General features: G+C 35.0%; 1 protein-coding gene across 11 annotated transcripts in view; it reads left to right on the forward strand.

The window, feature by feature from the left end:
* Window positions 1-16378, forward strand: part of LOC142983872 (uncharacterized) — a 60413-nt gene that overhangs the window by 8626 nt on the left and 35409 nt on the right. For all 11 annotated transcript variants that reach the window (XM_076131031.1, XM_076131035.1, XM_076131036.1 and 8 more), the window contains exons 3-5: window positions 11269-11388; window positions 12216-12347; window positions 16150-16299. In XM_076131031.1, the coding sequence (XP_075987146.1) occupies window positions 11269-11388; window positions 12216-12347; window positions 16150-16299 (402 nt within the window). The remainder of the gene's footprint in view (window positions 1-11268; window positions 11389-12215; window positions 12348-16149; window positions 16300-16378) is intronic.

Raw genomic sequence — 16378 nt, forward strand, 5'->3', positions numbered from 1 at the left:
GATATAAAACGTTTTTTGCGATAAGTGTTTAACATCAATCGTATCATGGACTTTATAAACTACACTCGAATAAACAAATATTTAACTAATTCAATATGTTCATACAAAAAGTGTTTGGACTAAAAAAACAGTGAATCGTATAGAAAAAAACATGAACTGTGGTGAAGTGACTTTTGTATGCTTGTTTGATTGTTTGTATGTTTGTGGTAAACATGGGGAAGAGCTTTACAACGTTATGCGACATGTGTCGGGTAAATATGCATTGCTAACATACTTACATACAAACATTTTAGTATATTGTTCATCTTTCTATTTGTCGTAATGAACGATAAATTTTATGCGGTAAATTAGATAGAATACTGAATTAAGCAGACTTATCGTTGATCTAATAATTATCTATTAGTTAGTAATTCGCGTAATTATCCTTTAAAATGAGTGATGGCGAATCATATCTTACGTCGATATGGGATTATTGGAATACGAACAAACACATTCAAAATAATAAAATGCCCACATATGATTATAAATCGACATGATTTTTTCATCTACAGGTACTACGTAAGAATAATATAACAAATTTTTATTTTCAACTTTCGCTTGAAAGCATTTTAACTTAACATACAGACATTAATTACATACAACAACGGCCGCAGGCATAGGCTAGTACTTATAAATATTAACTTAGCTTATCGTCCAGTGTTATGTAAAAGACCTAGTTAGGTCTTGCGAGATCGGAATGTGAGATAGGCTCTACCTATTGTAAAGCTAAGAAAGTTTTATGTTAACATGTCTTTAAGTATGTTGAAAGCTATTGAAACAAGTTGTGTTTTGGCTGATAGGATAATTCGATTAAAATTAATAAAAATCGCAGACCGACGGCCATTGTCATGTCTAGACAAAAAAAAAAATTATGCCTAGTATATAAGGAACGTTATATGACCAAACTATTTACTGAGATTTCTTAGACCTTGCTCATTGTAATTCAAATTCAAAATGTCCTTTATTTCGTGAACAAAGTGTTTGAAAAAGTCATATATTGTTATTTTTCTTAGGTTTATTTCTACTTTAGCTTCTTATTTTATAGCGACAATAACCCCATTTCTATTGCCCATTCTCGTTGAGACAGGAGACTGCGCCCAGTAGTAGTAGAAGAACAGTAATATTATTTATTAACACTCGTTATAATTGAAAATCTCTTACTTTTCCAACGCAACACATTAAGTAGGCACACTTCGCTGTTATACGCAGATGATGTCTTGTTTAGTTTTTTCCAAAAATAGGATGCAAAAATACCACAAAACATCGAATTTTAAGAAACCAATGATCGCAAACACTTATTGCATTTTTATCGTAATGATGGTATCATGTGACAATGATTGCTGCAAACAATGTGTAGTGCATACAAAAAGTTAAGAACAATCGCTTTTTGTACTGAAGCTAAAATACTTGTGATCTCACTTAGATCGATATTCAATAAAAGGTTAAGATTGTGGATTGAGAAAAGCGGAATATTTAAGCGATCATACTTCTTATGTCGCGTCGCCAATTGCTGAGCGATAAAGGTCTAAGTGATTTTTGAAATGTATAACCAGTATAAGATATTACTTGCAAATATAGCTAGGTATAGAGTTTACAGTAATTGGTATCTGATACCTACTGACAGAAATTCAAACCACTGTCTATCAATTTAAACATAAAAAATTTAGCAGAACTTTTATTAAATTTTAATCTTAATTCAATCCAACTGTTATGGAATACTATTTATCTATGCACATCACGCCTTCAACTAAGTTACCTCGAGTTCAAACTTAAAACCTTCAACCGTTTGCCAGTTGGACTGGCTGCCAAATAGACTGGAATGAGCAGTCTTTAAAATCGCCTCGCGCTTCTCTCTGCTATTCTAAATACCAGCCTAATAAACACTATCCCGCCGGCGACCCAATACAAATTTATTTACGATTGTATAAACACGACAAGTTTGTACACTTTGCTTGCGTTGATCCTTCCTATTTACAATTTATCTAGTATCTTGTTTGATATCAAACTTTTCAGAGTTTAAACTACATTTATTTTATAGACACTTTAATTCGCGCTCGGATGGAACGCTGACCTCATTTTATCAGAATTGGCACGGAGGCTTTAGTGCGAAGGTTGTGAGAGCCCAGGAGGTCGAGGGTTATTGATCTTGGAGTTGACCCTGCTGCGGGTGTTAGTCCAGTACTAGGACACTAGCGGGTTATTAGCCTTTTACTTCATCTTTGCCATAACCAAAAATGCAGATGTTAGTAGCGTTGTTAGTCCCCGAAGAATGGGCACATTCCGTTCGGGGAGACTCATTTTCTTAAGATACGAGGACTATAGTCCTATTTTTTGAAACAGGCTTTTCATTAATTAAATATTGCTCCTAAAACGAAGAAAGATATACATTTATCAAAGAACTATTGACTAATTTGACATTTACATCGGAAGGAAGGAAAAATACACCACACTTGCGTCTTCAATTCATTGCGGTCGGAAAAATGCGCGTTGAATTACAACGAGTTGTAGACACGAGTCTAACATGAATCCTAACAAGGTACTAGGTATTACTGATCTTGGATTTACTTAGAAATATGTTGTTGACTTCGATAGAGTTATTTATCCCTCGTTTTCTCGGTATGAGTAGATCATAGTCCATTATACCTGTGACTAGTTGGGAAACTCGATATGCTATGAAAAGCTGTTCTCAAGTTAGTATTATATTGATGACATTAGTCATATCATAGTCGTGTGGAGATTGGATATACAGATTTTTTATATTTGATCTCCTTGGTGTAGAGATTATAAATACTTAAGTGATAGCAGTGAATGACCCATGCTAATAGAACAATTTCTAAAGACAGGACTGACTTTTTAAAAACGTGCTGCCACAAACTATCGGATACGAAATGTCACAAAAACTAGGGCTACGACTTTCAAACGTACTTTAATCCCAATCTATTCATTTAAACACGATCTTTAGCTAAGAATCAAGATACAGAAGACAGTATATGTATTCAATAATATTGGTCATCTACATTCGCACGAACATGCGAACTCACAAGTCTAGGACGACGTTTGTAAAGAATTATGCGTAGTTTTATAGGACAAAATAAAAGTACTTACATACGAATGTTTGTATGCATATTAGTGACGGGGGTAATAAAAACCGGCCAAGTGTGAGTTGGACTCACAAAGGGTTCTGTATCATCTATTCTAATATTATAAAGCTGAAGAGTTTGTTTGTTTGATTGTTTGATTGTTTGATTGTTTGATTGTTTGATTGTTTGTTTGTTTGTTTGTTTGTTTGTTTGAACGCGCTAATCTCAGAAACTACTGATCCGATTTGAAAAATTCTTTCAGTGTTAGATAGCCCATTTATTGAGGAAGGTTATAGGCTATATATCATCACGCTACGACCAGTAGGAGCAGAGTACAAGTAAAAAATGTTCCAAAAACGGGGAAAAATTTGACCCATTCTCTTCAGTGACGCAAGCGAAGTTGCGCGGGTCAGCTAGTCGTGTATAAAAATGGCAAAAAAATCACGTTTGATGTATGGGAGTCCTGCTAAATATTTATTAATTCTGTTTTTTCTTTGTATTTTTTTATAGCTGTGACAGAAATACATCATCTGTGAAAATTTTAATTGTTTACCTATTAAGCTTCATGATATACAGCAGATAGTGAAGTCTTAAGAATACGCTCCCGCTTTTCCTCTTTAGATGCGGTACCCTAAAAAAACGGGAAATTGCTATCAAATGTCTTGACGTGACTTTGACCTTGGCCGTGTGTCGAAAGCAGGGTTTGTCCGATATGAACATCCGATGATCGCTGATAACGTTTTGTAGAAAAGTAAGATGATACATACTCACTTAATAGCGGTATTAGTGATATCTTGATTGTGGACCAGCTCATGTCTCTACAGAATTTAGGTAATCTAATCTTATGTTCTTGTAGGTAAAACTAGAGTCTTCCCCCGGACACGCCCGTTTTATTCTCTTATTATCCATACTTTGTACACCAGTTGGCAGGTAAAATCTTTAAACGCATCTCTGTACATAGTAGTCGTCTCAGGGTGCATCAACGTCAATTTGATTAGGAGTCGAAGTAGTTGCCATGGCCAAAATCGGTATAAGAGGTACCATTGCGACTACTTGGCCATTGCCATCACCGTCAATCTAGGATCGTAATCTAGGTTCAAAAAATCGGACTAGAAAGAAAAGTAGCCGTATTGTTTCTATGGCTTTATCCTTACTTTTCACCTGCCATATGCCTGCCATTTACATTAATTACAAGTATTTCATTGACTAACAGATAAACATTTTTATAATATTGCCAAAGACGCACAGCTATCCCCAGTTCTCGAAATTTTAGCTCCAATAAAAAGAGATAATATTAGTCATAAAATTGTAGCCGGTATAAAGGAGCGTTAGTTTACCTAGGTATCCTAATCTAGACTGACATGACGGCGTTGTGACTCAAATTGTTATATTGTATGCGTTTTAGCGATAAATGATGATGTATCACAGCAATTGATCTAGTTTCTTTTACGTTGTAGCAAACAATTCAGGCGGTTTGATCTTAGTTAGTAGGTTATGGATGCTGGTCGTTAGAAATTAGCTATTATCATTAAGCGCCGTTTTGTTAAATGTAGTTTAAATATGTATGCGTTTTGGCTATTCTCTATTAATTTGTATAACATAAATAAAAAGTCAAAATGAACCATTCTAGCCTCTTAAATCAGTTGTCACCAATTGATGTGCTATGTCTTCTGCAAAAGAAACGTATGGTTTTAGTCTCAAAGTAAAGCCTAAGGATAAGCATTACAAAACGAGATGATCAGAGCATGAAAAGGCGTCTATGTAGAGTCCTGTGTGTTTTAATAAAGGCTGCAAATGAGGTTGATGACTGCTTCGCTTCTAACCATTCGTATGAAAATTCCCAATTTGCAAATTTACATACCATTTCTTTAGGACGATGATCAAATTTACGAGCAGACATCGCGTAAATAAATCGATTACACAACACCCTCGTCATAGCAGCGTCTGATCAAAAATATCTCCAAGAAAAACTGCACTAGCGTCCGTGTAAAACAATAAACGTGTTTGTTATTACATTATGTGAACGTGAACAAATAGATACTACGGCAAATACACCTATTTGACGTAGAAACATACGTGTTTCTGAGAAGATACTTTTTGAGAAAATCGCTATTATTGTTCCAGCTTTTTTAAAGTATTCTTTGCCGCGTATTGACCGTTCTCTAAGAATTCGAAGGGGAATAGTTGTAGACTTTGTCATTTTTGAGAATTTTAAGGTACGAGTACTTGGGTGACGTCTTTTGTTGCGTCGTTTTAGTCAAAATTGTAAATGATCATTAATGTTTGCTCATTCTTATGGAAGGGAGGGAACGTTCTTGTTTTTTGCTCAGCATCCACCGTTTATAGTGCTCTTTAATCCCTTACATTACTTAAACATACATACATAATATCACGTATTTATTCCATAGGGGTAGGCAGAGACCAACGAACGCCAATTGGTACAATCCTTGCAAATTCCATGGCATTTATCTATGCATGTATCAGCTTCCCGACATGCTCGTCAATTTAGTTTCCAATTATTTTGTTAATAGCCTTCACCCCTTTTCAGCCTATCGATTTGGGCAGATTTTGGCCTCAACCCAATTTTCGCCACCCCACTTAGTGTACCTAGTTGGCCTATTCATTAACCCTATTCTGACCCACTGGGTATTGTCCATCAGTCATTATTCACGCAGTTTTAGTGACGTTGTAAAAAACACTAAAATTCCCCTATTCATGATATTTTGTACCTATTGATACGCGTTACACGTAATTGAGAAGTCATAACCAATTGTTTTGTTATTATTTATTAATACTTTTGAACAATGGGAATGGGACAAGCAAGTTTTGGATTTTGCGCCTGACTGTTGGGGTATTCGCTATCCCTTAGAAACTTATAGTTTATCTAGAAAAAAAAAAAGGAAACTCATTGCACGAACACATCTGCGCGATGATAAGAAATTGGTTGGTAATACTTAAAGGTACTGCTTGTTTGTATATATCGTACGAAAATACGCGTTAAATTTTCTCTGTTCTGTATGGAACATTAGGACATTCAAAACAACGTTAATGTTATGCAGTTCTGTACCAATAGGGTCAATCTGTTCAAAAATATTGCGTTTATTTTGTGCAGAAAACAAAACCTACTGGATAAACTTTGACAACACTTTCATCATCTACAAACCTGTAATAAGTCCTAAATGTTGTAATATAGTTCTAAAAAGATTAAGTAACATTCGTGCTATAGATCCGAGAGTCAAACCCACATAATTAGGGTTTTATTTAGTGACATCTGAGCGCGGTCAGGTAGGCCCATTATCTTTGAACTATGCGTCAATGAATCGTAAACGCGTCATTAATACGGAAAGACTTGAGTAATTCGTTATTAATGTTTATTTACATTTTTAGCTTCTCGGAATGGTTTTATTGTAAACAATTAGTCAAAATATGAAAGTTGAGGAAATGTGTAGGTACTTACGAGGTCAGTTTTGTGTGCGTAGTTTTTTGCACTTAAGTAAATTTTAGTTGTAATAGAAGCAAAAAAAAATGGCGCAAGGATTTTTTTATAATAATTTAGTTTTTGAAAAATTATATCAATGTTTAAGTTTGGCTCTGTGTGGTCCAGGGTACATCAGCCCTAGCGTGCTGTATTTGTCTTTACGTAACTGCAAAAAAAGATGAAAAATTCCACCATTCTGTGGAACCTAATTTGTGACCAAATCACCTTACCAGTATAGATTTTTTATAAGACTTAGTTTGGCTCTCATCTCAGTTGAATGGCTAACCACAGCGGTATAGTGTATCTAATTAACAACACTAATTAATTCATATAAACAAATGTGACATAACATTGCTATTTTTGAGATGGAACCAAAACAGACGGTATTTAGCTAATGGGACATCTAAAGGACACTGTTATCTGATCCACAACAGTCCTGATTATCATCTAACAACTTGTTTTACTACTAAATCCTTCTAGACTGATCGATAATTAACTAATGTTGGTGAAAATGTTTGTCTATCGTGTCGTACTTAATAATTGTTCGGATTTAGCCGGCTTAATTAGGGTCTGCATACGGATCACGTATCTCAGTTGATAACTAGTGAATGTCAAATTGATGGTAACTATTCAGTATATTGCTGCTTTGGTGTGACGTTTTAATGACCATAATCTTAGGAAGATAACAATGTACAAGATAGTGGTTTTCACAGCTGGTTTAAAGTGACAGCAAAATGAAAACAACTGTCTTAATTTCGTAGATATCAAGAAGTAGATATCCAGCTTAAAATTAAGAATTTTACCAGGTATTTTTTGGAGAATTTGTTGTTACTTTAACATATTACCCACATGAAGCCTTTTAGTAGATTGTACACACCTGGACCCGTCAGATATGCGATAGTTACTAAATGCAGTTATCAAAGATAAACGTAGCGCTAAATTGTGGAGACAGTATGGTCCGGCATAAATTTCTAGAAGGAGAAGATCTCGATATTCCCTATCGTTGCAGCTCGATATTCCAAGGCATAGTTTGTGACATTGTTGTGTGACGGCGCTTGCATGTGAAAGTGTTGAAGGGTCCTTTTCTTGCCGATGCCGACAATGGACCACGGACTTAGGTCAGGAGCTTGCAAAGCATCGGTTAAAGCTTGTATTTTACAAAAGATTAAACTTGGTTGCAAATGTACGAAAACAACTGGTAGAATTTCATCTGATAGTTATCTAGAAGTTGTCGGAACTATAATTTGCGTAAAGTTAGATCCAAGCAACACACACTCGCATTCTACCTCACAGTTAAATCTTATTTTTACAGACGAATCCGTGTATGCATCGAGTAGTGTAATCAGATATTTATTTGTAGAACATTTTATAATACTTATTCAAGAAATATGGCACTGGCAAATGGTGATCGTTTTATTGCGATGAGAATTATCTATAAGATGTCGATTATGTGACTGTTGTGGTCATTTTTATAAGGAGACAAGTGAGAATGCTAGTCCGATTTGTAATAAACCTTTGTTTTAAAAGTCTATGATAATATAAATAGAAACTAGATTTGTCAAATCCCAAGCCCTTATTTAACAGAGCTAGATTTTAGTATCAAATCAAGTGCTAGTGTTACTGTGAAGGAAGTGCGTACGTCCAGAATCTTGAATGCATTTTTATCAACTACTAAAATAGTGTTCTGTTAACGTACGATGCAGATAAATTGAGTGAGTTTCAGTGTCACAGATGGATTCCTATTAGTATCCTATACTACTAATATAATAAATTCAAAAGTTTGTGAAGATAGATGGATGTTTGTAACTCTTCCACGAAGAAACTATTGCACGGTTTTAATGAAATTTCTCGGTGTTTCGGAAAACACGTTAAATTGTGGGTCCCGGCTGCCATTCTCAAAGATCGTTGACAGGCGTTACCAGTAGTCAGAAGCTTAAAGTCGACTACCAGTCTTGCAGAGGGGTATCGTGTTATAACCCAGGTAACTGGGTTGTAGAGGTCCGATAGGCAGTCAGCAGTTCAGCTGCATCCGATGAGACTGAAAGGTGACTCCAACATAACAAGTTGGAAGAAAAGCTAGGCTGATGATCCTCATAGGAAAATAACAAGGCGTGGCTTTATGCATAACTATTAATATATCAATAATATATGATTATCAACGCAATGCCAAAACGACGTCATCAAAATAAACATTTAATAAACGTTAACATGAAAATTATTTACTTATATTTTGTTGTAACACATCTCGTAAATCACTCTCTGACAATAATGTACGTACTATTACTATTATGGAATGCTATTACATCATGTGGATGATAAACGTATGACGCGTTATCAACCTCCCATTGAAGAGAGCATGATGCATCGTCACAAGCTAGCCGGTCGCCGTGTAGTGCCCGCGTCTGCAAAGACACTCATTCATTGTTGTTCGTTCCGTTTTGCAAAAGGCACGGCGAACTGCGCGCGCGCATTTTGAATACAATTTTTGTTTTGAATTAAAAGTTTTATTTTGTGTTAATTTATTGTTTGTTATTGTAGTTTTAAAAGTGTTTTATAATTGTGATTTTGTGTTTGGGTATGTATTCTTAAAATTTTTCTGTGGTGTTTTGTTTTGAAAAATATTGTCAGTGCTAAGTTCTCAATGATAGTCAGGAGATTTTTTTGTAAATGCAGAATATTTTTTTGGCTTTTAGATGTTACAATGATAGGTTTATTTTATTGTGAAGGAATCATTTTGCAGTTTTATTGGATATCAAATCATTTTAATTAGTTGTTGAGATTAATATTTTTTTATTGCACCTATTGAAATAAAGTCAGGTTACTATTAGGGAATCCGCAACCGTTCTCCTATGACCGGTTCGCCATTGGACTGTTCGTCGACAGGATGATTCATTTATTTCCTTTTCCCCAACAGAGTCTTTCACCTATGGACATTGCGTCGACAGAAACTTTCATCTATGTCAATTTCGACGACAGGTCTTTCCAGCTACAGAATATTCCACCGACACGACGATAAACCTATTACTCTGGTAACTACAGACCTTTTCTCTGAGTAAAGATACAGTAAGCTGTAGCTGTTAGATATGTATATTTTTGTTTTATCGCTTGTGTTAAAATTGACAGCCTATTCTCCTTAGATGAAAAGGTCTGTAGTTACCAGAGTAATAGGTTTATCGTCGTGTCGGTGGAATATTCTGTAGCTGGAAAGACCTGTCGTCGAAATTGACATATATGAAAGTTTCTGTCGACGCAATGTCCATAGGTGAAAGACTCTGTTGGGGAAAAGGAAATAAATGAATCATCCTGTCGACGAACAGTCCAATGGCGAACCGGTCATAGGAGAACGGTTGCGGATTCACTATTAGGAAGTGACTATTTTTAGTTAATTAGTTATATCATATCGTGAAGGAAAAGTCATTTTTAGATATTTTCATTCATGCATACCTATAATAATAATATATGTGACACATGCTTACATATATCTACATGTTTACTCTGTAATCAATTTTAATGTATTATGAAAATGCTTGGTTCGTTTTAGAGTTTAATTCCCGTATATAAACAAACACTGACAGTACGGCGTAGATAAATTGATAACACTCACAACATGTCTAATATTCCATAACAAAAACACAATAACACTGCCTTACGAGATAATCGAACCTGGGAATTACAAATCAAATAATTTTATTTTAGGTTACAAAACCCATAGATACCTTAACTTAGGAATACATATTACGCTTACTGCACTTTTCTAATTCGTGTTTAAGATTTATTTAGGAATTCGTGTCCTAGTCAAGGCCTAATCCCTCCCTCGTTAGGGCGGAGATATCGCAGTAAGGGGTAAAAAAAATATCACAAAAAAAAAAAGTTTTTTTTATTTTCATACATTCATAAATAAAATCACGCGTCTTCTTCCTATTAGTGGACTATAAATAAAACAATATTCAAATTCTTTGTAAAAATCATATGCCCTCATAATGTAATTACTAAAGACAAATTATATACCTAAACGTTATATTCCCGTGACCCGATTACAAGAAATACATAATGACCGTCTGTATGCAGGCGGGAAGGAAATAAACTCTAAATAAATAATAAAATTGTACATATAAATAGTCAATTATCATGCCCTGTATGTGTGTCGCTCGAGTTAGAAAAGGAGATAGCTATTTACAATGTTTAATAAACTATGTACTAACTACTAATATTATAAAGTTTAACGGTTGCGGTCTAGGAGTTTAAAGAGTAAAGCTCTAAAACGAAGTAACAATTATGCAGTTTTTTCTGTTTTAATGTGTCTCATTCTTATGTTTGGAGACCACAATCTTCATCTTTTGTTGTAGAATCAGTGCAGTAAATAAAATTCGGAATAATACTGTACGATTGGAAAAATAAAAATCAAACCTTTTATTTAGGTCAAATATTGAAACTTATTATGGCCGTTACAATTACTGAATATACCACTAGCTCGGAAACGGGGTAGAGCCTTAAGACAACAGCTAGCAAAAGAACCCCCGGCTACTAATTTTTAATCATATTAAATATTTCACTGGTTAAACGCAACTGGCAGCTGTTGCCAAATATTGCTGCTGTTATATAGCCTAATATGGTGTTTCATCTCTTTGTACCTAATATGGTATTTTTTTAACCCTGGTCTTTCAATTTCAGATGACATCAGGTCTTCACAGTCACGGTCATCAAATATCACAGCCGACGGCACATCATCTCGAACCGACCGTGTTATCTGCTAAAGAGAAGACCGTGCACGGGAAAGAAAAGACTTTCAAAGTGAGTATGATATTATTGTTTTTTTTTTATACTACTCCCGCTCTGAGATTGCTCTTGTGTCGCGGGTACTTTTACATACATATAAATAACTCACAAAAATTACAATCAGATAGCGGGCTAGCCTATTGCTACATACCGGGTATGCTACTAAATTTTCAAAGAAAAAAATACTTTGCAAGCCCCGGGAATCGAATATTGTGATCAGTAGACGAGTATACTCCAGCCTAAACTTAAACCATTACAATGTTTTGATTAAAATACGTGCTTGGGTATTTTTGAACAAAGAAAGAAAGAAGGAAAGGAAAAAGGGGAAGGAAAAATAAATAATTTATATTCGATTAATAGCAATTTTCAATTTACTCTTTTTGGGTTTATTAGGTAAGATATTATTCATAGGAGGATACAATGACAGGAAACTTATTGAAATGCAATCCAAAGAATGTGTATTATGCCGTGAACTTAAATACAAAAAGTTAGTAGATCATCTTTAACGAGCGTATTTGATCTAATAAATGAAAAATAATGCTCTTGAAGAAATTAGATTTATTGACCCATACCCTGCAGCTTGTCTACGTCTTCGGGCCAATAAATAGAGAAATTAGACTGATTTTTAAAAATACAATAAAAAAATGATTATACGGAGAGTTCATGAAATCGTATAAAAACGCTCTCTTTTATCTGCCCAGCCATGGGCACAGGGCGTTATGAAGACATGCTTTACAATTAACGAATTATTACATTTTCCCCCTTCAAACTTGAAGTAAGAAACTTATTTTCGACACATTTACTTTATGTATGTATAATAATGTTTGTGTGTTTGTGTGCAGGTGGTGGTCGGCAGCGAGGTAGGCGTGATGAAGGCTCCGGTGCTGGGCCCGCGGCCGTACAACGCGCTCGCCATCATCCACACGCAGCAGAGCAACACCTTCGATATGCTCAACTCGCTCACTACTAGTGTTGTAAGTGTTATTATAATCTATACTATCTATACTAATATTATAAAGCTGGAGAGTTTGTTTATTTAACGCGCTAATCTCAGGAACTACTGGTACGATTTGAAAAATTATTTCAGTGTTAGCAAGCCTATTTATTGAGGAAGGCTATAGGCTATATATCATCACGCTACGCAGGAGCAGAGTACCAGTAAAAAATGTTACAAAAACGGGGAAAATGTTGAACCATTCTCTCTTATGTCACGCAAGCGAAGTTGCGCGGGTCGGCTAGTCAATAATATTATAACCTTTCCGTTACTGATTTACCGACTGACTGATGGACAACGCACAGCCTAAGGTACTGAATGTAGAAAGTTGAAATTTCGTATGAAGACGGATGGATCACTTTCGGAGGATTTCTAAAAATTCCATCCCGAAAGGAAATTCCTCGCGGAAAAAGCCGCAGGCCGAAAGCTAGATATTATCATAAATTTATATGGTCCCACTGCCCGGTGAAGTCATCCTGAAGTCACCTGTACCTTATCAAATAATGTTTTCCTTAAAGAATATATCATGTTTATCAATTTCAAATATTTTGTACAATTTATTTACTACTATTTTAACAAAAGTGATATAATATATAGTGCTTAAAAATACGGTCTATTAAGAAATTTTAAAGACTATGAAATCTGTATAGTTTTTGAATGCCCCCGCACTTAACGCCTTAAAATTCCACTGCGAGAAAAGTCAGATTCAAAAGCTAGTTAACTTAGCGATCTATAATAGAATATTTAATTTTATATTTAGCTAGAAGTCAACAAACTAATAATAATATAAAAAGACATAACCATATCCCTTCTCGTTACAAGACGTGGTTTATCAATGGTTTTCAGTTGAAAGGTTCAAGGAATCGGCTAATTGCTTTACATTATAGTTGACACTTATCTATGCTATTAAAATATTTTTAAATACACATAGTATCACGTTTTATCCCTTAAGGCGTATTGTATGTACTTGTTGGGTCATATTTTCGGCTTATTTTTTTTGTATACATATTTTTAATATTACTTAGTAATTACGCCCATGTACAAGGGCAATATGGGCATGATTACTCTTTTTCTTTATACATAGTTATACTCGATCAAACCTTTATTTTTACTCTACGTGTATGCTGATCCAGTGAAACACATTATGATGGGCACATTGGGCACATTGAATAGCGACTAAAATCTTTTTGACAACCCAACATAGATGGTGATAAAAAAATAAGTTTACGACAAATGGATCCTTTTTATGAATACTTGACACTAATGTCAAATATCTTCACATATAATATTTTTTATAAGTATCGCGTATTTATAAGTATAGCGTGTATCACTAGTACCTAGTTTTCTTATCTTAACTAGCCAATACTAATATAAATGGAAGAAAACGACCTGTTTGATGGTGTTTATGTCCCTTTACCATGAACCTGACACATAGTTGTTATCTTAATAACTAAGCTTTATGCAAACATGTGACTTTACGCCCGTTAAGACTATAAATAGTGTTTGAAAACTGTTTATTTTTATTAGTTTATTTATTTAGTTACTAGCTGACCCGTGCGGCTCCGCTCGCGTGAATGATTTTTTTTTACAAAGCTTAATTATTCCTTAACAACAAAATATGCTTTTTTTCACGAAAAATATTCTCAAAATTATTAAATCTCATATAACTCGCGCTAAAGCATATCCGCCATTAAAACTGTTGCCATGACAACGGAATTTTGTTAATTCAATGTCATTATAATATTGATTATTCGCGACTTTGGTGGCGAAACCTGAATTTTCCCGGGAAATGCGTCATTTTCCCGGGGTAAAAAGTAGCCTATGTCCTTTCTCGGGTATCAAACTATCTCCATACCAAATTTCATGCAAATTGGTTCAGTAGTTTAGGCGTGATTGAGTAGCAGACAGACAGACAGACAGACAGACAGACAGACAGACAGACAGACAGACAGACAGACAGACAGACAGACAGACAGACAGAGTTACTTTCGCATTTATAATATTAGTATGGATTGATTTTTTTGTTAATTTTTGAATTTTGAATGGAATTAAGTTTGTTGTTAGATTTTAGAGTGACAACACTGACTTTTTATTTTATTAGCGATATTATCTTGAATTTATAAGAATAATTGGAGATTAAATTAGTTCGACGGGCTATCCTATTAAAATTAATAAATTTTGTTTACTTGCAATCTAGGTACCTTTACAAACGTGCAATTCATCTATTTTTTTTTGTTATTTGCTTTGTCAAACCTCCACTTTCAATATATACATAAGATCTGGTTTTTATTACAATACTTATTTGGCAGACACGGTTAGTCGGGCGATGAGATAATATCAGTAACATGATATGTGTTATTTTTGCTTATTTTTGCTTATTCGAGATGAATCTTTATCAAACAATGCTAAAACACTACGATGACCTAGAAATCGAAATAAACAGGAAACACTTAGATTTGTGATAAGATTCTATATTTAATGTAGTTGCATTTTGGTATTTTTTATAAACTTGTTTACATTACCCGATGTCTAAAGGCGGGTATAGGGTAGAGGTGTACGTTGAAAACGGATACACACGTGTACGCTGATGTAGATAGACGTTTAATAAAGTGTACCTCAATTGTGGCGTTCGTAACGTCTTTGAATTTTTGTAATTCTATATCACAGTTGATCGTAGGCTTTTAATTTGGCCTATACGCCCTATCTTTTTGGTAGACTATCTTTTCCCATTGCTGGGCAAAGTCTCATCTATTTCATCCATATAAATTGTCTATTGTCTGCTTAACGTGTTTGATTTTATCAAAGACTACTTGGCACGCTTGTTTGCCTATAACCTTAACATAGTGTTCAAGTTGGTGATTATTTCTTGAATCTTACTATGTCTTGTAACGCCGGCTCCACAATATAGGCCCCAACGCTATTCGTCCAACGAGTGGATCTAGAAAATGGCCTTGGTCCCAACGTTGGGAAGAGCGTTGGTAGTTGGCCGGCTCGTGTCGATATCATCAAAGGAATCTGCGCCAACGCTCGTGATCTGACGGGACAGAACTAGTTTATTAGCCAACGTGTGTACGCCTCACCGAGGCAGTCCAACGTTGGTACAAGCGTTGGGACCAACATGTGGAGCCGGCGTAATGATATAGAGTGTGGTCATATTAGTGTGGGTCAGCTGTTAAGAAAATCGGCCATCAATCTGATATGCATTTACCGTGATTTGAAATAAAGAAAACATATTTTAAAATGTAATTCAGGTCATCGACATTGTCTCGATTGATAACAAGTTTATCTTCAAACTAACGTTATCGGGTCCAGACTATCTTTATACTAAATCTGTATTATTATGATGCTGCGATATCAAGTGGTTTATTGTTTAACGAGATCTATCTCAGTTGTAATCGCACTTGTTGCTATGATGATAATAATACGTGAGTTTGTATATCTAAGATAGTATGACTGGTATTTCTTAAATACATATATTACTGAGGATTGGTTTTATCTATTTTGTTTTTTGTTTCATCATAATAATAGTATACGAAATTCGTAAACTAGTTTTCAATTAATACTTTATTTTTGCTTTTATTAAAAGAATACTACCTGATCAAAGTTTAAATTACATACAAACGTGGTGAAACTCTTCACTCCTTCGTCGGTATAGGGAGTGAACTTACAAAATCAAATCAGTAGTTAAGCTGTGGATCCGCAATTGACAGAAAAAAGAATATTTAGTATTCTATTCAACTGTACTATAGCATTATTTTTAATCTGTTCGTGTAATATTTCAGGCTAGTCAACCAGTAGTCGGAGTGGCGGTAGGCAACTTCCACCGGCGCAGCTCCGGGCAGGGCGCGCTGTGCGACCCGGAGCTCGACGACAGCGGGAACAAGCTCGTCGCGCGCCTCGAGGACGATGCCTTCATCTCGGAACAAGATCTGGTAAACATCATAATAAATTATTAATTGTATTAGCTTTTTTGTACTGGCCCCTCTCTATCGCCATAAAAAGAATGAGACA

This window comes from Anticarsia gemmatalis, chromosome 25, assembly GCF_050436995.1.
Source record: "Anticarsia gemmatalis isolate Benzon Research Colony breed Stoneville strain chromosome 25, ilAntGemm2 primary, whole genome shotgun sequence".
Lineage (NCBI taxonomy): Eukaryota > Metazoa > Arthropoda > Insecta > Lepidoptera > Erebidae > Anticarsia > Anticarsia gemmatalis.